This window comes from Rhinolophus hipposideros, assembly GCF_964194185.1.
Source record: "Rhinolophus hipposideros genome assembly, chromosome: X".
Classification (NCBI taxonomy): domain Eukaryota; kingdom Metazoa; phylum Chordata; class Mammalia; order Chiroptera; family Rhinolophidae; genus Rhinolophus; species Rhinolophus hipposideros.
In genome coordinates, this window is record NC_138046.1 from 72,890,710 (window position 1) to 72,913,889 (window position 23,180).

Below are 23,180 nucleotides of genomic sequence, written 5' to 3' on the forward strand. Positions count from 1 at the left end.
CCTGGAGGTTAGAAGTACAAAATCACAATGTTGACAGGGCCAACCTCCCTCAGAAGCCTCTAGGGAAGAAACTCTTCCATACCTATCTCCCAGTTTCTGGTGACCTCAGATGTTCCTTCACTTATAGATACATAACTTTAAGGTTCCATCTTTACATGGCATCTTCCCTGAGTGTCTTCACATTGTTTACCCTCTATTCATGTCTGTCTCTGTGTCCAAATGTCCCCTTTTTTTATGAAAACACCAGTCATGTTGAATTAAGACCCACCCTAATTACCTCATTTTAACTTGATTAAACCTCTGTAAAGACCTGTTTCCTAATAAGGTCACATTCTGAGGTATTGGGGGTTAAGACTTTAACATATCTTTGGGGGTGGGGGGCAGGAGGCACAATTCAACCCCAAACTGACAGTTAAATAATAACGAGTGAATTTTGATCAAAAAATCATTTTTAATATACAAATGAAGGATTAAAATATACTAAATTCTTTTTTAATTTTATTGGCATGAAAACACATCTTATCTTTATGAGTATTTATGAGCAGTTACCAGATTTATAGGAACTAATATATTATTACTTATATGTTGCTCAATAAAAATAGAGTAAACTCTCAGAATCGTAAACATCCAAATCTTTAACATTCTGGACTGCTTGGAAAGTTGAATATAGTCTGAAGGGTACCCATGTCTTCCAGAGGAACAGAAAAATATTTCTGGACATTATCATACCAAACAGAAAAAATTCATCAAATATGTCAGTTCTTCCTCAAGAACTTTCCTCAAGGGCACTTTCCTCAAGCTATCAAATGATAACATGTTTTCTTTATCCAACTCAGCTGCCAAAATAAGTTTGACACATTTTAAATAGTAAGAAATGTTTGAGGCACATCATTTCATGCCACCGTTTCCATGTCATGCCACTTCCAACTTCTTGTTTCAAAGAGAATAAACAGCTTTTCTAAACCTTGGTCCCTAGAGGAAACGATTGACTATCCTTTACATTATTATTGCTTTGAATCTGGAAAAATTAAAGAACTACTTTAAGAGAACACTGTTGCTACTTATTATTAACATGAATATTTACATTTTACATCCATTTTTCTTATGAATGACTTAAATGATTTGGGAGTTTTAGATTTGCCATGAGGGACTGCCCAAGGTAAAGGGCGCCATGCATATAGAACAAACTACAGCTGCTGTGACCTAGTTGAGTCTCCTCCGTGATACTAGGGACACAGTAGGATGAGCTGGGTAAAGTCAGAGTCTGAACAAATCCGTTTAATGTCACATGAAACTAATTCAAATAGGACTAGCTCTTAGGATATGGGACTAGCTCTTAGGAGATGGGACCTATCCAAAAAAAGAGGTCTTTGTTGTGGAAGGTTGGTAAAGTGGTGCCAGTTGCAAGATATTATCCAATTCATATCAATTGTACTGTGTGTATTTTTTCTCTATCAAAAAAGACAAAATATATGATAAATCAGAAATGTTTGATCTCTTGTATATTAAAAATTCAGCTTGTGGTATGCTTTAAAAGTATGAGTAAGATATGACTGTCTTGCTTTGGAACAATAATTTTAGTAGTCAGGTGTGAGAATTGAAAACTTAAAACCTGTTAAGACTTCAGTGGTACTAATGAGTGGTTCGGAGGCCAAATAGGCTCAGTGAAACCACAAGACCTCAGATGGAGAGAGTGTTAGCATTCTATTCAAGAGTCAACTGATACATTAATAAAAGAACATGATTGAGAATGGGTTTTGTTTTCTTTATTGTCTCACGCTGATGTGTTTTTCAAAATGTTAGCTAACTTGTTAGACCACTATTTTTTCAGGAGTAATTCTATTTCAGTAATATTCAAGCTCCCCAGTTTTCTTAAACTGTCACCTGTCACTCTGACTTTATCCTAATCAGTGTATGAGGTATTTTTTAACATAAAAAACCCCACAGATATTACATTTACCCCCAAAATTTGTGTAAGAGTTCCTGATAGTACACAGTCAGGCTTGTAAACTCTGGACATCTTTAGTCCTGGCATATTTGTAAAGTAAGACATGTTTGGAAAGAGCCTAGAAAAAAAATGATTCTATGAACTGATTCCATGATCTTTATTATCTATATGTCCAAGGCAGCTTCTGTTTGTAAAATGTGTTTCTTTATGTATTTTTTCTTTCAAAATATTTTTGTATACATGAAAAGATAATTTGCACACGTTGTTAACAATTTCAAAGCATAAAAAGTATAAAAAAGTGCAAAAAAGTATAAAAGGAGAATAAAATGTATACAGTGAAAAAAATGGCCTCTTGTTCCTCAGTTCCTCTTCCCAGAGTCAATCACTCTTAAAAGTTTTTTGCTCTATGCATTTAAAAGCTGTCATATATATTTGTAAATATACATGTATGTACATTTGTTAGATGTTACACAAAAGGGAGCATACTATATTCATTTTTATGCATCTTGCTTTTTCATTTAATACAGTTTGAAAAAATTTGAAAAAATTTCCATATATGGAAAATTTTCCATATAAAAATATTCCATATAAAAAAGTACTTTTTTATATTTTTATATTTGAACTGCTTTATTTTATTAATATAGGTCAGCTTTTCAGTCAAAAGAAAATAGAGAATTAAATTCATACTTTCAAAGTTAATTGTAGCACTATGATTCAAAAATAGATTTCTTCCCCTTGAAAGTTGGCTTTCAGATGCTTGTTATCAAAGTAGAACAATAACAAAATAATACAGGAAACTCAAGTATACCTGAACATTTCAAAACTAAAACAACCGGCTATCTTTCCTTATTCTGTTTTATTCAGAACAAAAGCCATGACAAATAAACAAGCAGATAGCAAAGATTATTTTAAATTAAATTCCAGGATATTTTGAGGACAGTAAAAATTCAGACTAATGTTCTGAAAGAACTTTGAGATAGAAATCATAAGTTCCAGTCCCAATTTTGCCACCATTTTGTTGTCATCATAAGTAAACTATCTTACTTCTCTGACTCTCAGGAATTTTTTTCCACCTGCAAAATTAGTGAGGTGGATGATGATGATGATGATGATGATGAAATAATATGATAATAATAATAAATATTTACTACCCACCTACTTTGTGTACTATGTACTTTATAAACATTACTCCTCACAGCAACCCAATGAGACACATACTATTTCCACTTTTACAAATGAGGAACTGAGGCTCATAAAGGTTGCATATACAATTTCCCAAGATCACAAAGTAAGTGATAAAGTCAGAGTTAGAATCCATATGCTATGGATCTGAAGTTTTAGTCAGTTTTTGAATATTTTTCTTACTTCATGCTCAACTTTCGTAAGCATACGAACTTCGCCTGCCTGCACTGTGATTCTAACATGCTTCCTGACATTGAAAATCAATACATTATATTATTTTCTATTTTAAAAACCATCAACATCTTCACTACTATAGTGTTATTATGTAATTAGGTCCTAAAGTATCTGTTGAATAATTGAAGATTAATTAATATTAATATTTATTGTAGTTTTAGTGTTAAGTATAACTGGAATGTTAATTTAATCAGAACATGCAAATCCCTGGCCAATTTAAGTAATTATTTGGATGGTCACAGCCATGTGATCAAATAAAAATTGAATTCAATAAAATTTCCTCCAATGGAATAACTTGAAAAAATAACATATCACTTATTAAAACTACAAATCCTAGGGCTTGAATCATCTTCTGAATGAACACTTTAAATTTAAAAAAAATTGTTTCAGTTGTGTCTTTCTTGGTTAGTAATTTTTATTCTCAGTGGCTGATTTTGGCATATGTATGTGTTTTAGGAATGCTATCCTCTGGTTCAGTGCCATCATCACATTATCCAACAGCCCCAGATCATCCACTCTCCACACTGTCAACAATCCCATTCTAGCCAGCAAATTCAAACCATCACAGGAAGTGATATGATATCTACAAGCACTGGAAATGAACTGTGCCATGATGAATCAAGCCATATACATGAACAGGTAAGATCAATCAACTGATGTCTTATAAAACTAAAATAACACTCTTAAACCCTTCTTATTTCACTGTACAGGTACCCATATTAAATTTTCATCAAAATTGTGAAGAATTATATCACTGGTATTTGTGTTTTGTTATTGCATTTTTAAAACTAAACTTCCCATTTCCCCTCAGAAGACCAAATAATTCAGATCTATTAATACATTAAATCTATGAGGGAAGCTATGAATTGATTAATGAATACCTAATTTCTAGCTGATCCTCAGTTCTAAAAAGCTTCCAATGGTTGTGTAACATTAAATATTTTCATGAGGTATGGCATTTAAATGAACAGTAGATTGCAAATGATATAATCGAACATGATTGTAATGGTCACATTTCACAAGCTGGTCATTACTTTTTATATGTCTTTTTTGAAAATATAGTATATTAACTCAAGTCAGAATACACATACATTTTACTGTATCTTACATCAACAAAATAGAAACTAAAACTTAGTTGCTAAGGAGAAATCTCTTGGGATACAAGTTTTGGTGACTAATTTATGTTCTGAAGACTTTGGAATCTTATAAACATCTGTTATACAAGTGTTAAAGGAAATAAGATTTTCTTGTATCTTTGTAAAACTAACAATAATAACTGGAACAATGAGAAATCATCATCATCTGTATTTTTTTCAGATCTTTTCTCCAGTAAGGAATAAGTTTCTCAAATTGACTCTTTCATAGGCAACTTTTACTACAAGACAAAAGGAAAAGAATAAGAAAAAACAAAGGAACCTGTCCATATAAGATTTGATTGTTTTATGTTAAGTATACATGAGATGATACTTCTAAGGCTGACAATTTGAAATATGCACTTTGGCCATATTAGTCAAAAAGAACTGTAAATGATTTAAAAATCCACATTTTTCCAATCTAAAAGGCCTAAAATTATATTTTCTCTGAATATCATGTATGGAAATGTTGGCCTTTAGAATTACTCTAAGACATGGTCCAGATAATATTGAATTTCTTACATTAAATGGATTAATAATAATCATTAAAAAGCCATTTTATTAGGGTAAATCACTTGAAATTGTCCTTTTTATGGGTCAAAGTTGGTCAAAGAGCAACAATTTCATATGGTTCAATCTGATACTTTGCTTTGCTTCAGTTTCCTCATCGTAAAATAGAGATTTATCATCCATGTCTTACAGGTTAGTCTAAGAAAAATTATATCTTTATGTTAAGCACTTACCATAATTGAGTGTCAATGGTAAGTACTTAACAAATGGTAATTATTAGTTTTTAGTAGTAAATATTATTTATAAACAATAAATCTTCATGCCAGGTACTATGAAAAATACAAAAGTAGGTAAAACATTGTCATATTTCTTATAGGTACTTGCTATCTAATAGGAGAAAGTAGCAAACACATAAAGCATAATACAAAGCAAAGTGTTGTCTGTCATAAAAAAGGAACAAACAATGTACTGTGGGAGCAGTAGAGAAGAAATTAATTTCAGCTGGGAGATCAAGGAAAGCTTTGTTGAAGAGGCAGGGACTGAACTGGGCTTTAAACTATAAGCAGAATTTCCATATGTGGTATTGTGATGTGGCATGGATATGTCATCCTAAGAAGAGGGAATCACATAAAAAAGTCATAGATTTGGAAAAAAGTACATTTTGGGTTTCAGGAATAGGTTTTCAGTTAGTGGTTTGGTTTATATGGAAAGGAAGACATAAGATGAGGAGTAATGGATTGTGGGGTTAAAATGATATTTTAAGGCCAGATCATGAAGTCTGAATATTAAGTTTAAAATTTTGAACTTTATTTAATAGGCAATGGAGAGTAAGTGAACGTTCTTGAGTAGGAAAATACTGACAGGTGTACTTTAAGAGAGGTTAATCCTAGCAGCTTTGTACAAGATAATCATATTGATGAATTTTCTTCTCACAATGATCAGATGAAGAAGGTGTTATTGTTGACCGTATTGTTCAGATAAAGAAACTGAAGTTTAGAGAGGTTAAGTTACTTGCAAAAGCTAGCACAGCTAGCATGTGATGGAGCCAGGATTCATATATATGTAGCCTGACTCCAGAGCTTTCGGAGGGATTTCAAGCTCCCTCTTGATGTTGAGTCAATAATGTGCAGAGTCCTTGATCAATAATGTTAACACAAATAGATCACTGGATTAAGAGTCTGCCAGTGGGGCAAGTATTGGTGATATAACAGAAAGTGGGCTAGCTTCAAGGTTGGAAGACCTGGGTCCAAGATCCAGCTCTGTCCCTTTCAAGCTGTGTGTTCTTAATAAGTACTAAATTTCTCAGAAACATGCTCATCCTTGAAATTTAGGTAGTAATGTCTATCTCAGAGGGTTGATGTGAAGACTAAATGAAAATATATGTTGAAAGTGCTTCAGGCAGAAAAAAGTTGAGAACCATATGATTTCACTGATATGTGGGATATAAAACTGAAAGCAACAAAGGAACAAGACAAACAAAGAAACAAAAACTCATACGCATATGAGTAGACAATAGTTTCGTAGTTACCAGAGGGTAAGGGGAGAGGGGGGTGGTAGATGAGGGTAAACGGCATCAAATATGTGGTGATGGAAGAACTGACTATCGGTGGTGAACACACAATGTGATAAATATAGATGATGTATTATATAAACGTACACTTGAAGCCTATGTAATTTACTAACCATTGTCACCCCAATAAACTTTAATTTTTTAAAAAAGTGCTTCATGTTATAAAGTTTACAACATGAAAAAATGCAATGGAGGATTTGCACAGAGAAGATTATTAGAAGCTTTTTCAGTAGTCTAAGTGTAAAACTTAAACTAAAATAATGACAGTACGAAGGGAGCGAGGAACAATTATCAGAGAAAGGAATAATATCACAGGATTAAGAATCTTGTGCACTGGCAATTGTAATGCTATGATATCCTTTCACTAGCTCAGTACAACTAATCATAGAATAATATAATATAATATAATAATATAATATAAATAATAATATAATAATATATTTGATGTTTGTTTAGAAAATGACCAGAGTTAGGTAACTGATATAGTACTTTTTATTTTATTATTCATACTTCAGTTTGAGATTCTGATTTAGCTTTCTTAAAGGCTGGAGGCTTTTTGTATGGGTAATTTTTTTCTGGTTGTTCAATATTTTGTGAAAATAAAGTTGAGGTGCTGCTGAAAATAGAATACTCCTCTGGGAAGCTTAGAGCTAGTAATTCTACTTACATGGATTACATGGGATTGGATCCATTCCTGGTCAGAGTGAAGATGGGGTAACTTGGTTATGTAGATCTCATGGACCAAGGAGGGCAGAGAATGAATTCTCTCACCTAGCCCCTTTGGTGTTTATATGTCCCTTCTACGTGATGGAAGAGTCTTTTTAAAGAGTAATAGAGTGGACTTAAGTTAGGCTCCTTTTTTTAAAAATTTATTGGGGTGACAATTGTTAGTGAAATTACATGGATTTCAGGTGTGCAATTCTGTATTACATCATCTATAAATCCCATTGTGTGTTCACCACCCAGAGCCAGTTCTCCTTCCATCACCATATATTTGATCCCCCTTACCCTCATCTCCCACCCCCGGCCCCCGTTACCCTCTGGTAACCACTAAACTATTTTCTGTGTCTATGAGTTTTTGTTTCTCATTTGTTTGTCTTGTTCTTTTGTGACAACATGGATGGATCTTGATAGTATAATGCTAAGCGAAAAAAGTCAGACAGAAAAAGCAGAGAACCCTATGATTTCACTGATATGTGGTATGGTATATAAACCAAAAACAACAAAAGTTAGGTTCTTTTAATAAAGATTGGTCCATTTTTAGTTTGTGTTTAGAGTTAAATTGTAATTGGAGGTAGCATAATAAGGTGGAAAGAACATAGACTTTCAGTTCAATTATCTGGGTTCATAAAACCTGATTCTGCTGAGCTGCATGATTTTAGGTGATTGAGTTAACTGGACTGAACTTCAGTTTTCCCATCTATAAAGGGAGAATCATACTTAATGTGCAGCGAATCTACAATAGGATTAAATGAGACAAAATATGTAAAGTACCTAGCTTAGTCCAAAGCACATGGTAGATGCTCAAATGAATGTTCAGTTCTCTACCTAAATCCTCCCCCAACTCCAAGCCCCAAATCTTTCAAAGCATCGATATAATAAATTGGTTCCTATTGTAATGACATTTTTAAATGAAACTAAAGTGCTTTCCACAAAGCAAAAATTATTCAAATATTTTTGAAAATCAGGTATCCAAAAACCTGGTTTCAGAATATTTTTTATAAAACTAATTTGTGTATGTATACCGTGGTCCTCTCTAGAAACAACATCATTTTGATTTCAAAATCAAAACATCACCAAACACATTTCCTTCCTGGAGACATTAAGAATAAAGCGCTGTGATCATTTCCCTGCCATTAGCAAGGAACAGATAAATTCACATATGTTTGTGACAGGGAAAAGCTCAGCTGAACTTAATTTGCAAGTTGTCATACAGGTGGTGTTTATAAGAAAGACTCAAATAATTATGTACAGTGTATGTGCAACTCTTTTCCACTTGGTGTGAGGCTTCCAAGAAATCTTTTGGAGTCATGGGAAGACAGAAAAAGAACAGTCCTGCTCACTTGGATAGTGCTATTGCCAAAGGAAAATATTCCAAATTGCGATATCTTTTTTCTGTCATTTGAAAATTCAATTGTTGTCAACATCAAGACAGCATGGATCTTAGGGTCAGGTGTTTTCATTGGCAGGTATCCAGGAAGCTTGCTATAGTGTTTATTTAACGTAAGCCCTTCACTAATGATAGAATCTCTAGGCTGGTTAGCTCAATAAACTCAGCAATTTTGCCTATATTCTCTTACTTATTAACATGTAGCTCAAGTCCCTCTCCATATTTATTGCCTTTGTCAGCCCCATTATTGAAAATGATTGTCCTTTGTGCAAATCTCTATCCCCTGCTATTCCTTTCAAAAATTTGATCCGTATCTGTTTGGGGCACATCTTTTCCTATCTCTTGCTCTTGTGCCCCTTTAAACTCTTGTTTTGTGGAAAACAGGAATTTGTATTTGCTCTTTAAAAAAAGTTTTTATTTTTTTAATTAAAGCAATGCATATATATATAACTTAAAAGGTCAAATAGTACTAAAAGGTATATAACAAACAGTAATTTCCAACCATCTTCACTCACAACTGATCTCCAGAGTCAATCATTTTCAACTCCTAGCTTGTTCTTCAGGTGTTTACCTCCATGTAGTTAAATAGTAAGCATAGCATATACTTATGCTGCTGTTTCTTGATTTATTGATGTTATATATTATCTCTTGATAATTCTGGTACACAGGATTTAGTTTTATAAAACCCCATTTTTGGCTAAATCAGTATTCAGTATTTATATTATTATTGCTATGAAAATATTATTTACTGCTGGATCAATTTGTATACTGTTTTGCTTTTTATTATTGGCACAACTATTTTTGCTAGTGTTAATATTTCCCTAATTTTTTCATTTGTTTTGTTTTCTATGTATCTATTGCTGATTCTTTTCTCTTATTTTTTTAATTTATTTTTATTTTATTTTTTAATTTATTGGGGTGACATCTGTTAGTAAAATTACATAGATTTCAGGTGTACAATTCTGTATTACATCATCTATAAATCACATTGTGTGTTCACCACCCAGAGTCAGTTCTCCTTCTATCACCATATATTTGAACCCCCTTACCCTCATCTTCACCCTCCAGGCCCCTTACTCTCTAGTAACCACTAAACTATGGTCTCTGTCTATGAGTTTTTGTTTCTCATTTGTTTGTCTTCTTCTTTTGTTGTTTTTGGTTTACATACCACATATCAGTGAAATCACATAGTTCTCTGCTTTTTCTGTCTGACTTATTTCACTTAGCATCACACTCTCAAGATCCATCCATGTTGTCACAAATGTTCTTATATCATCTTTTCTTACCGCCAAATAGTATTCCATTGTGTACATATACCACATCTTCTTTATCCATTCATCTATCGAAGGACATTTTGGTTGTTTCCATGTCTCGGCCACCGTAAACAAAGATGCAATGAACATTGGAGGACACGTGTCTTTATGGATAAATGTTTTCAGATATTTTGGGTAGATATAACCAAGAGAGAGATGGCTGGGTCATATGATAATTCTATTCGTAATTTTTTGAGCAACAGCCACACTGCCTTCCATAGCAGCTGCACCAGTCTGCATTCCCACCAACCGTGTATGAGGGTTCCTTTTCTCCACAGCCTCTCCAACACCTGTTACTATTTGACTGGATAGCCATTCTGACTAGGGTGAGGTGATATCTCATTGTGGTTTTTATTTGCATTTCTCTGATGATTAGTGATGTTGAGCATTTTTTCATATGTCTATTTACCATTTCTATGTCCTCTTTAGAGAAATGTCTCTTCAGGTCCTCTGCCCATTTTTCAATTGGGTTGTTTGTTTGTTTGTTGTTGAGTTTCATGAGTTCCTTGTATATTGTGGATATTAGCCCCTTATCAGAGGCACTGTTTGCAAAAATCTTCTCCCATTCAGTTGGATGCTCTTTATTTTATCGATGGTTTCTTTTGCTGTGCAGAAACTTTTAAGTTTCATATAGTCCCATTTGTTTATTTTAGCTTTTACTTCCATTGCCTTTGGAGTCAAATTCATAAAATGCTCTTTGAACCCAAGGTCCATAAGTTTAGTACCTATGTTTTCTTCTATACACTTTATTGTGTCAGGTCTTATGCTTAAGTCTTTGATCCATTTTGAATTAATTTTGCTACATGGTGACAGAACAGTCCAGTTTCATTCTTTTGCACGTGGCTATCCAATTCTCCCAGCACCATTTATTGAAGAGGCTGTCTTTCCTCCATTGTATGTTTTTAGATACTTTGTCAAAAATCATCTGTCCATATTTATGTGGTTTTATTTCTGGGTTCTCAATTCTATTCCATTGGTCTATGTGTCTGTTTTTCTGCCAATCCCATGCTGTTTTTATTATTGTAGCCCTGTAGTACAAGCAAAAATCAGGGAGTGTGATATCTCCAGCATTATTCTTTTTTCTTAGGATTGCTTTGGCTACTCAGGGTCTTTTGTGGTTCCAAACAAATCTGATGATTTTTTGTTCTATTTCTTCAAAAAATGTCATTGGGATTTTTATGGGAATTGCGTTAAATCTGTATATTGCTTTGGGTAATATGGCCATTTTAACTATATTGATTCTTCCAATCCATGAGCACCAAATGTCTTTCCATTTCTTTGTGTCTTCTTCAATTTCTTTCAAAAATGTCTTACAGTTTTTAGTATATAAATCCTTCACATCTTTGGTTAGGTTTATTCCTAGGTATTTTATTCTTTTTGCTGCAATTGCAAAAGGAATTGTTTTTTGTATTTCTTTTTCTGATATTTCATTGTTAGTATATAGAATGCAATGGACTTTTGTACGTTGATTTTGTAGCCAGCAACTTTACTGTATTCGTTGACTGTTTCTAATAGCATTTGGGTGAAGTCTTTAGGGTTTTCTATATATAGTATCATGTCATCTGCAAAGAGTGATAATTTAACTTCTTCATTTCCAATTTGGATGCCTTTTATTTCTTTCTATTGCCTGATTGCTCTGGCAAGGACTTCTAACACTATGTTTAAAAGCAGAGGTTATAGGGGACAGCCCTGTTGTGTTCCTGAGTGTAGAGCAAAGGGTTTCAGTTTTTCACCATTAATTATGAGATTAGCTGAGGTTTTTCATATATGGCCTTTATTATGTTAAGGTATTTTCCTTCTATAACTATTTTATTAAGTGTTTTAATCATAAATGGATGTTGTATCTTGTCAAATGCTTTTTCTGCATCAATTGATATAATCAAATGATTTTGGTACTTTATTTTGTTTGTGTGATGTATCACACTGATGGATTTCTTTATGTTGAACTATCCTTGTGCCCTGGGGATGAACCCAACTTGATCGTGATGAATAATCTTTTTAATGTATTGCTGCCTTCGATTTGCCAGAATTTTGTTTAGGATTTTTGCATCTATATTCATCAGAGATATTGTTCTGTAGTTTTCTTTTTTTGTGTTGTCCTTACCAGGTTTTGGTATCAGGGTAATGTTGGCCTCATAAAATGAGTTAGGGAGTACTGTCTCTTCTTCAGGTTTCTGGAAGAGTTTGAGCAGGATTGGTATTAGATCCTCTTTGAAAGTATCGTAGAATTCACTAGTGACGCCATCTGGTCCAGGACTTTTGCTTTTGGGAAGGTTTTTGATGACTGATTCAATTTCTTTACTGGTGGTTGGTCTGTTTAGATTTTCCAGTTCTTCATGGTTCAGCCTTGGAAGGCTGTATGTTTCTAAGTACTTGTCCATTTCTTCTAGGTTATTGAATTTGGTGGCATATAGTCCTTCATAGTATTCTTGCATGATCCTTTGTATTTCTGTGGTGTCTGTGATAACTTCCCCTATTTCATTTCTGATTTTGTTAATTAGTGTCTTCTCACTTTTTATCTTAGTGAGTCTAACCAAGGGTTTGTCGATTTTGTTAATCTTTTCAAAGAACCAGCTCTTTGTCACGGTAACTTTTTCTATTGTCTTTTGTTCTCTATTTCATTTAGTTCTGCTCTGATTTTTGTTATTTCCTTACTTCTGCTGACCTTGGGTTTCACTTTTTCTTCTCTTTCTAGTTCTTTAAGGTGTAACATGAGGTTATTAATTCGGGAATTTTCTTGTTTCTTGAGATAGGCCTGTAGTGATATAAATCTCCCTCTTAAAAATGCTTTCGCTGCATCCCAAAAACTTTGATAGGATGTATTTTCATTGTCATTTGTTTCTATGTATCTTTTGAGCTCTCCTCTAATTTCTTCTTTGACCCAGTCGTTCTTTCAAAGTATGTTGTTTAATCTATATGTTTTTCTGTTTTTTTCCTGCTCTCTTTTCGCAGTTCATATCCAGTGTCAAAGCCTTGTGATCAGAGAATATGCTTGGCATGATTTCAATCTTCTTAAATTTGCTGAGGCTGATTTTATGTCCCAATATATGGTCTATCCTTGAGAATGTTCCATGTACACTCGAAAAGAATGTATAGTCTGATGATTTAGGTTGAAGTGCTCTATATATGTCAATTATGTCCATTTCATCTAATGTGTCATTTAAGGCTGCTATTTCATTATTTATTTTCTGTTTGGATGATCTATCCATAGCTGTCAATGATGTATTTAAGTCCCCTAGTGTAATTGTGTTTTGGTCAATTTCTCCCTTTCGTTCTGTTAGTAGTTGCTTGGTATATTTCGGTGCTCCCTGATTGGGGGCATAAATATTGATCACTGTTCGGTCTCCTTGTTGTATAGTTGCCTTTACCATTATGAAATGTCCATCTTTGCCTCTTGTTATCTTTTTCACCCTGAAGACTGTTTTATCTGATATCATTATGGATACACCTGATTTTCTCTGATACCATTTGCTGGGAGTGTCAATTTCCACCCTTTCACTTTGAGTCTATGGTTGTCCTTGTAGCTGAGATGTGTCTGTTGGAAACAGCATATAGTTGGGTTTAGTTTTTTTGATCCAATCTGCTACTCTGTGCCTTTTTATTGGTGAGTTCAGTCCATTTACATTTAGGCAGATTGTTGAAATGTGAGGATTTCCTCTCTTTCTGTCCTTAGTTTTCTGGTAAGGCTGTGTCTCCATATTTTCTTTGCCTTTTTGTTTTTGCCTGTTGTTTCTGTGTGGTAGTATTCTATGAAGTTTCGCTCTGTTTCTTCTTTTATTACAGAATATATTTCAGTTCTGGATTTTTGTTTTTTGAGTGGTTATCATTAAGTTTATGTAAAAGAAAGTTTGATATGTGGAGTATTCCATTTTCTTCAGCACGCTTACTTTCTCCATTCCCATATTTTACTTCAGGCCTTTACTCTCCCCCTTTTTATGTTGCCACAAATTGTCCCTGTTGATGGTAATCGAATAGCCTCCTTTAGTATTTCTTGTAGTGCAAGTTATGTATTAGAATATTTCCTCAGCTTTTGTATGTCTGGAAAGGTCTTTATTCCTCCTTCATATCTAAAGGAAATCTTTGCTGGATATATTATTCTTGGCTCATAATTTCTCACTTTCAATAGTTTGAACATTTGGTTCCACTCCTTCCTGGTTTGTAGAGATTCTGTTGAAAAAGCTGAAGATAATCTAATTGGTTTTCTTTATAGGTTACTGTCTTCTTTTCCCTGGCTGCCTTGAGGATTCTGTCTTTGTCATTGATTTTAGACAGCTTCAATACAATGTGCCTTGGAGAAGGCCTTTGGGATTGAGGTAATTAGGTGTTCTATTTGCTTCTTGGATTCAAGGATCCAGTTCTGTCCACAAGTTTGGGAAGTTCTCATCAACAATTTGTTTGAATATATTCTCTGTTCCCTTCTCTCTTTCTTCTCCTTTTGGTATGCCCATTATTCTTACATTGCTCTTTCTGATAGAGTCAGAAAGTTCTTGTAGAGTTCTTTCATTTCTTTTAAGTCTCAAGTCTCGTTCTTCTTCCATCTGTGTAATTTCCAGGTTTCTATCTTCGATGTCATTGATTGTTTCCTCCATCTGGTCAACTGTACTACCTATGCTGGTTATTTCATTTTTAAATTCTTCTGTTGATTTCTTAATCTCCATAAATTACATTTGGTTCTGTTTTAAAATTTTAATCTCTTTCGTAAAATGCTCATGTTGTTCTTTGATTGCCTTTCTGAGTTCATTAAATTGCTTTTCTGTGTTTTCTTGCATCTTGTTGAGTTTTTTCAGAACTGCAGGCTTGAATTCTCGGTCATTTAAGTCACATATTTCCATATCTTTAAGTTCCTTTTCTGGAGACTTTTCACTTTCTTTCTGAGCTGTCTTGTTGCCTTGGTTATTCATGGCAATTACTGATTTATTATTTCTGTGTCTGGACATCTACAGGAGTGGCTTCTGCCACAGGTTGATAGGAAGATGTCTTTCTTTTGTTTTCCAGTACTTGTTTTTTTTTTTGTTTTTTTTTCAGTTTAGCAAGTGATGTCTTTTTTTTTTTATTAATTAATTTATTTATTAGTTTCAGGTGTACAAAACAAGGTAATACTTAGACGTTCATCATTTATATCCCTCATACTGTGAACCCCCCTCCCCCCATCCACTATCCCTCCGACCTCACACTGAACCATCACATTATATATATAAAATTATAGTTGGCATTCATTAATGTTTAGCTTCTGATGTACAATGCCATGATCAGGTATCCACAGTATCCCTGAGGTGGTCTCCCAAATAGGACGCATGTCCATCGGATACCCAACAAAATCTTTACAACATTATAGAATACCTTCCCCAAATTAATTTTCAAAAGAAAAACCCTGAGGCCATCTTGTGGTTACCAGCTGCTTCCAAATCCCTTCACCTTTCCCCTTATCCCCAACCCCCTCCCACACACCCATCTAACCACTCTCGGTTTTTTCTCTGCGTCCCCAAAACTGACTCTGATTAGTTCATTCACATAGTCTTTTCTTTAGATTCCATATATAAGTGAGATCATATGGTACTTGTCTTTCTCTTTCTGACTTATTTCACTTAACATAATGTTCTCTAGATCCATCCATGTTGCTGCAAATGATAAGATTTCTTTCTTCTTTATGGCTGCGTAATACTCCATTGTATAAATGTACCACAGCTTCTTAATCCAGTCATCTACCGATGGGCATTTTGGTTGTTTCCATATTGTTTTCCAGTACTTGTTGGTAGAATGTTTTATTTTCTCTATGACTGCAGCCTTTTCTTTCCTCTCTCACACAGTAGTGCTATGTTTTCTCTCCACTATTCCATCCTCTCACACAATGGAGGGATTCCCTGGGAAACGAGCTTCTCCTCTGTTAACAGTTCACCTTGGTCATAGGGCGCCACATCCCTGTGGGGATGCGAAGAGCTTTTGAAGTTCCAAATCTCTTTCTGCACCAGATTCAGAGCCCATATGTTTCAGCAGTTCTGTTTACTCCTGCAGGGATCTGGCCATATAGATTGGGCCAGGGGCAGTGTGAGTTGTGAGAGGTGGCCCAGAGCAATGCCTGCAACCACCACCACAGCCATCCTGCTTCCACTGCTCCCTCACTTTGCCGGAACTAGTTGGGCTGTGAATCTGTGTCTGAGTTCCACAGTTCTCAGAACAGCAAATATTCTGTTGTTTTGATCTGACACTGCTACTGTTCTGCTTCTAACACCGGGCAGGTGAGGCTAGGGCGAGGTCTGGGAGGGTAGGGAGTGGGGGCTTGTCTCAGTGCCTAAGGCTTCCATTCTCTGCTCGGCAGTGAGGGCTTAAACCACCGTTTTCAGCCTTCTTCCCTCAGTCTTTTCTCCGAGGTCTGCCGTGAGCGTTGGGTTCAGCCGTGTTATATGCTGCCCCCTCAGCCCTGTGGGCCATAAGCGGAGCCCTAGTAGTCCAACTTCTTCCCTCTCCTGCAGCTGTGGTAATTCCAGGATGCAACGAGTTTGGAGCACTGAACTAGGTCTGCGTCCTGCCCACGCGGCTCCATCTCAGCACTTCTCCCTTCCCTCCTCCCCACTCGCGGGATTCTCTCACCTTTACGTGAATTTAGTAGTGGGCCTCTTCGTCTTGACTGTCTGCTGTGCAGGGAGTCCTTTGTGGAATTATTGTTATTCGATTAGTTGTGAATTCCAGGGGAGCTTTACAGAGGCTCACCTCACGCCACCATTTTGATGACGTCCACTGCTAATTTTTTTTTCAATACAATTTTATGCACTCAAGTGATCTGGGTTTTGTTGCTCAATTATCTCCTCTCTTTAAAACCCTGCAGTCCACATACAACGCCCCTGTTGGCTTGTGTTATCACTGTCTACTGACCTTCTACTCACTCACCATCCTTTCACAATTCCATTGGCAGGACTGCAATCTTCTCTCCATTTCCCATTGACCCTTGTCCTGAAAATATTTATGAGAATTTCACCACTCATATCCGTGTTCTTTCCCAAACTCTGTCCTCATGGTCCTTCATCACCCTTAATTTCTTCATTTCTACTACATCTTCAGTCCTCATAGACTTTGGTACCAATCTTTGAAATATCCTATCATTATTCCAACAGCCAATTGACCATGTGCTTAAGTCAAAGAAAATATTATTTGTACAGTTTAACATTTTACCCAAAAAATGTGATACCTCCAGCAACTTTATAAAGTAGGTACTAAATTACCTACATTTTATAGTTGAGGGAACTGAGGTTCAGAGTGGTTAAGAGATATACTTAACTTATAACTAGAAAGTGGGAGCTCCACTTTTGTCTCCAATTTCCATTCTTTCTTCACTGTAGTACTTTGGCGCCTATGTTTACTCACACGGAAAACTAAATTAGGCCTTTATTTCAAGTACATAACTGTTGTTAGGAGTGAAGTCTTCATTTTAGAATTTTGATTGTTGTAGAGTACATTTCAATTCAGTGACAGCATTTATTGAAAATCAAATATATGTTGATGGAAAGAGAACTGACTCTGTGTGGTGAACACACAATATGATATATAGACGATATATTACAGGATTGTACACTTGTAACTAACCATTGTTACCTCAATAAATTTAATTAAAATAACAAAAATACATGCTAAAAATTAAAGAAAATCTTCCATGTACCAAGTACTGTATAATGTAGCATTTCTTCATGAAAATGTCTATGGAGATTAAAATATTAGTGAGGATTTTCAGAACCTAAAATTCTGACACTTTTTCTCTTGCTCAGATTTTTTCATGTGGTTCAAAATAGGAAGACACCATTTTTTTCTTTTTACCCTATTAGCCAAATGACATACCTAAACTGTATTTAATTTCACAGGGATTAATGTTTATTGGATTAACTATGGTTTCAAACAGTCTGACAGGTATTAAATGTCTGAAATCAAAACAAATGAAGCAGTAGCCTTATTTATTTACAAATGTTACTACATCGTTATAAACTTTGCAGGATACTAATCTATATTTGTAACCTTTTATTAATAGTGATGTTTTCCTTGCCATGTAGCACAAAGTTACTACCCACTGAGGTCTAAGCAAAGCAGACTTTGTTAACATGTTCATGACCTTTTAGAGGGCTAGGCATTTATGTATGATCCCTTTTATATAACAGGGCATTTAAAGCACTTTTTAATCTGCTAAGCAACTCTTCTAAATAGGTGAAAAATACACAAACTTAAGCCAGTTACCTAGTGGGAATAAATTCTACTTTTAGAATTTTGTAGGCCACAAATAAGAAACAAAACCCCAAACTGGAACTAGGACAAGAACTTCCAAGGCAGTGGTGAGTTGAAGCCTAGGATTTCCATTTACAAGGTACCCTGTTAACCTGAAAATAAGACCTAGCCAGACAATCAGCTCTACTGCGTCTTTTGGAGAAAAATTAAGATAAGACCCAGTATTATATTGTATTATATATTATTATATTATATATTATATATTATTGTATATTATTATATATTATTATATTATATTATATTATATTATATTATATTATATTATATTATATTATATTATATCATATTATATTATTGTTTCATTACATTACATTACATTATATTAAAGACCCAGTCTTACACTGTAGTAAAATAAGACCAGGTCTTATATTAATTTTGGCTCCAAAAGACACATTAGAGATGATTGTCCGGCTAGGTTTTATTTTCAGGGAAACACGGTACTTCCTTTCTACAGATTTTCTGAAAAAAATATGATCACTAATTTGCCTCTGGTTTCACACCTAAGCATTGGTGCCTTGCCTTGGGTTTGCAGCAGCAGTCTAATTAGAGGATTTTTATTTATTTATTTATTTACCTGTAGTCAGAGACAAGGAGTTGGACTGCTTGGAAATTATTATAGTCAAACAGTGATCTGATTAAAGGAACTTGACCTTTGCATTCTAAAGAGTCTTTAATAATTCTTTGGAGAAATATCACATTTTGTGTATCTGGGAAGAACTATTCCTCAGCACAGTTTGTACTCCACTCCTGCACTGTTTGTATATAAAAAGCTAAAGCTATTATCCAAGATTGACATTCGAGATAGCTCTCATTCATCAAGCAAAAAAGAGAAGATATGGGGTACGGGTATATCTCAAGTATCCTATCAACTCAATAATTTCACAGGATGAAAATCTCCATCCATTAAAGCTACTGGTATTCTATCATTATTTGGACCCAAAACCCATGTTTCCTTGGGAGGTTCCCTATCTTGGCTTTTTTTAGGCAACAAGAACATGGCTTTGAGCCAAATCTGAAAGATGTCCAAACACACCTACAAACAGTTACAATAAAACTAAGAAGCTCTAAGGACCTCTGATTTAGTAAATAGAAAATATTGCTAACTGGCATATCAGTTTACGGTTAGGAAATTTTATTTTATTATTAAATATAATCCTGTCAAAGACCTAACAGTAGATGAGAATCTGACTTCTGTCTGTCCTCGCCCCTCCAAACTTTTGAACCCAACTGGGTTTAGGTTTTTACTGAGTGTTACTTAAATGTTATTATAAATTGTACACTATGCAAAACTGAGAAACAATGTATACACAAAGGCGTAAAATTTTGCTTCCTGCTTTTCCACCTCTTTTGCCAAAAGAATCCATTCTTCATTTCTAATGCTCTTACATTTTCTCTAGCTGATTAAAATTTATTACCTGAACTTCAGGCATATTTTACATAGTTTCACATTAAGAAAATCAAATTTTTTACTGTTTCAAGTCATAGCCCGACTAACCTCCCAAATAATGCAGTTAGGAACAATGTAATTCCAAAGTAACCGAGAAAACAAACAGAAGAGGTCATCTCAGGAGGCAATATTGTATAGTGGTTACAAGACAGAGTTACTTTGTTTAATCTCTATGTAAAGTTCATAGTACAACGCCAGGCACATAGTAAGGGATAAATAAATATTAGTTCTTATTATAATTTCTCAAAATAAATCCTATCAACTCAATATGATTGGTAGCTTTTAACACCTCTTTCTAGCTACGAACACAGACACAATGCTAATGTAAATCACTCCTTGTCCTGAACTGTGTGATTCTTTATTTGGGTACCTAAATCTACCACATAGAAATCATATGAGCAAAACTTTTAGTAATGGCACTAAAGATGCATGTGGGTAAAGACTTGTGTACTTAAAAGATCTACTAGCGTGCGGTGCAATGACAGGAAAATAGCTTTAAGAAATATTTTAAGACAAGTTGAAACTGAAATTACTCTGTCAAATGAATGAAACTGGAGAGAAAAAAAACCATGATTTTCATAGTATTATGAGGGGATTATAAGCAGTTAAGAGAAAAACATACAAAATACTAATCATATCAAATTAGTTGTTTGGAGATTCTAAGGGGATCTCAGTATTTGAGTATCCTTGGCTAAAGAAACGCCCTCTTCTACTTGGGAAAGTGATGATTTCAGAAGGGATATATATGGAAAGAGAGAGAGAGAGAGAGAGAGAGAGAGAGAGAGAGAGAGAGAGAGAGAGAGAGAGGAGGCAGGAAGGGGTTATCTACCTGGCTAGCTACAGCAATGAAATAACCTAAAAATCAATGGAATGACATTGACATGACAGCTAGGTTTCCCTCTTATCCAGTTAATCTTGATTTTTAAAATATTTGAAACCATGATTTTAGGTCATTCCCAGTTTGGTGAATATATAGGTGGCCCAGAAGGGAGAAAGGCATTAATGAAATATGAAATCAAAAGTATTCAGGATTAAGCTCAATAAAGATTTGCCTAATTTTGCCCTCATTTCCTGAGAGGGGTCTGTCACTGAGGAGCTGACTGCCAACATCTAGACATCTAGGTAGAGCTCAAATGTTAGTCTCCAACTCTAAAGGAGTTCAGTTTAGTTGCTGTAATTAGACTTAGGGAAGTTAGACTTAGTAAGTAACTTAGGGAAGTAAGAATAAGGGATCGCCATGATATTTTTGAGGAAGTACTGCCTATGCTCTATTTGGCTTTTTAAATCATTCTTGGTTAGCTGTTTTAAGAGACAAACCATTAAAAAAACAAACAAACAAACAAAAACACAAAACAACTATTTCCAGAATCAGCTAGCATTTTTGGTCACTTCTAACCAGGTAGATGACTTCTTTCAATTCAACAAGTACTTATTGAGCAATGATAAGGCATTCAATCAATACTGTGCTAGATACTATCGGATATACCAAAAAGCACGATTCATTCTTTACTGTATTTTTTTTGTAGTTTTTAAAAAGATTTTTATTAAAATATAGCTAACATACAATATTATATTAGTTTCAGGTGTACATCATAGTTATTTGACAGTACCCACCTAGCATTATACAGAGTTATTTACACATTATTGATTATACCCCCTGTGCTAAAGAAGTGATCACCATAAGTCCAGCAACCCTCTGACACTGTACCACGCTATCACAATATTATTGATCTTCCCTCCCTTTTTAAAATTTTCAATTAGAGTTGACATTCAATATTATTTTATATTAGTTTCAAGTGTACATCCCAGTGGTTAGACATTTATATAATTTAAGAAGTGATCCCCCTGACTAATACCACCTGGCACTATACGTAGTTATTACCATATTATTGATTATAATCCCGGTGCTTTACTTTCCCCATGACTATTTTGTAACTACCAATTTGTATTCTTTACTCTTGAGTTTGTTTATTTCTTTTAGGTAGGGAGAGAGTGCTGAGAGAACAAGATTTACATATGTAAAATAATATGAAAACAATTCAAGACAATTGAGCACAAAGAGCCAAATTAAATTAGCTTGTTGGCTAGCGTAGTTTCAATTTTCATGGTGGTGGTAGATCTTGAGATGGATTTCAAAGGACAGGTGAGATTTGGATACACAGCAGGAATGACAGAGTGTACTAGAAGCAGTGAAAAATGTGAATAAAGACCAGAGGTAGGAATAACATGATGTGGCCCAGGAAAGTGAAATCTACTATGGCTAGAACAGAGAACATGTTGGGAAATAGAATGTGTTACTATGTTCATATAAGAATGTAAATGTTTTATGTTGAATATACACAACTTATTAATTCTATGGCATTTAAACATATTATATGATAATATTAACTCTACCAGTTTGTCCATTTACTTATGCCTTCATATAGAAGACTTTACCCTGTTTAGGAAGCGATCATTACTTCTCTAAGAAAGCACCTTGAAAGGGTACATGGACAAGATAGCATTGTGGTGTTTTCATCCAGACATTTTAAAATGTGAAAGAATATGTATCTTAATAAAAACATGATGATACTATATTGTGTTTTGAATGTTTTTTTCCATTTTCTGTATTTTATAAATGGATTATAATAACAAAGACCTGATTATGAAAGCTCATCTTTTCTTATGTTGCAGTCCTTCCATTTGCCTTAGCATGCATGACTTTTTAGGGTCTGCTTTCAGAAGATAGGTTAAAAACAAAGTATTAGTGGTCAAATTTGAAGTCCATTTATCTCATATATATTCAGGAATAAATGTGTTTATAGGGCACCTTTGGTCCCATATGCAATATCAAAGAGGGTATGGAATGCAATCTAAGTTTTTGACCTCCAGCTAGTGTTGTTTTTGGGATGGGAGGCAAGGTGGTCAACAATATTGAACAGATTGGTACCAAAGGATATGAAGCCTATAAAACAGGTCTTATTTAGGATACCATTCATAGTAATTTGTGTTGATGATTTCATATATCTCTGAGGTATAAGAATTTTCTACATTCGGCCCTGAGCTATACTTTGCCATGTCAGATTGACTGGATATTTAATCCAAATAATAAGTGGAGGGAATCTGATAAGAAATACATAAAAGCACATTGAATTGGGAAGGTTTATTTAATCTAACTTTAAGATATACTAATAAATCAAGCTGACTTTCACTGAGAAGCTCCAAGTCCAAATGAAATTATTCTTCTATAGTCAGCATAATTCGAATAATTTACATGTTCTTTTCCAACAGGGGGCAGATGAATAAGACAAGTGATCATAATGGGTTATTCAGAGATTTTGATTTATTTATTTTATGTAAGCATATATATTCAAGAATTTTTATATCAATTATTCAAGTTTTGCATTCATTATGTCACTTAGACTTGAGTGAAATGAAATTGAAAATGTTATTGCAATGTTGCTTTTTTCTTAAATTTCTCCCACATTG

At 34.4% G+C, this 23,180-nt stretch overlaps 1 protein-coding gene across 1 annotated transcript in view; it reads left to right on the plus strand.

Annotated features, from left to right (window-relative positions):
* Positions 1–23,180, plus strand: part of POF1B (POF1B actin binding protein) — a gene marked incomplete at both ends in the record, with an annotated part of 99,535 nt that overhangs the window by 33,076 nt on the left and 43,279 nt on the right. The window contains one exon of the mRNA XM_081042303.1: positions 3,821–4,003. Within this exon, the coding sequence (XP_080898429.1) occupies positions 3,821–4,003 (183 nt within the window). The remainder of the gene's footprint in view (positions 1–3,820; positions 4,004–23,180) is intronic.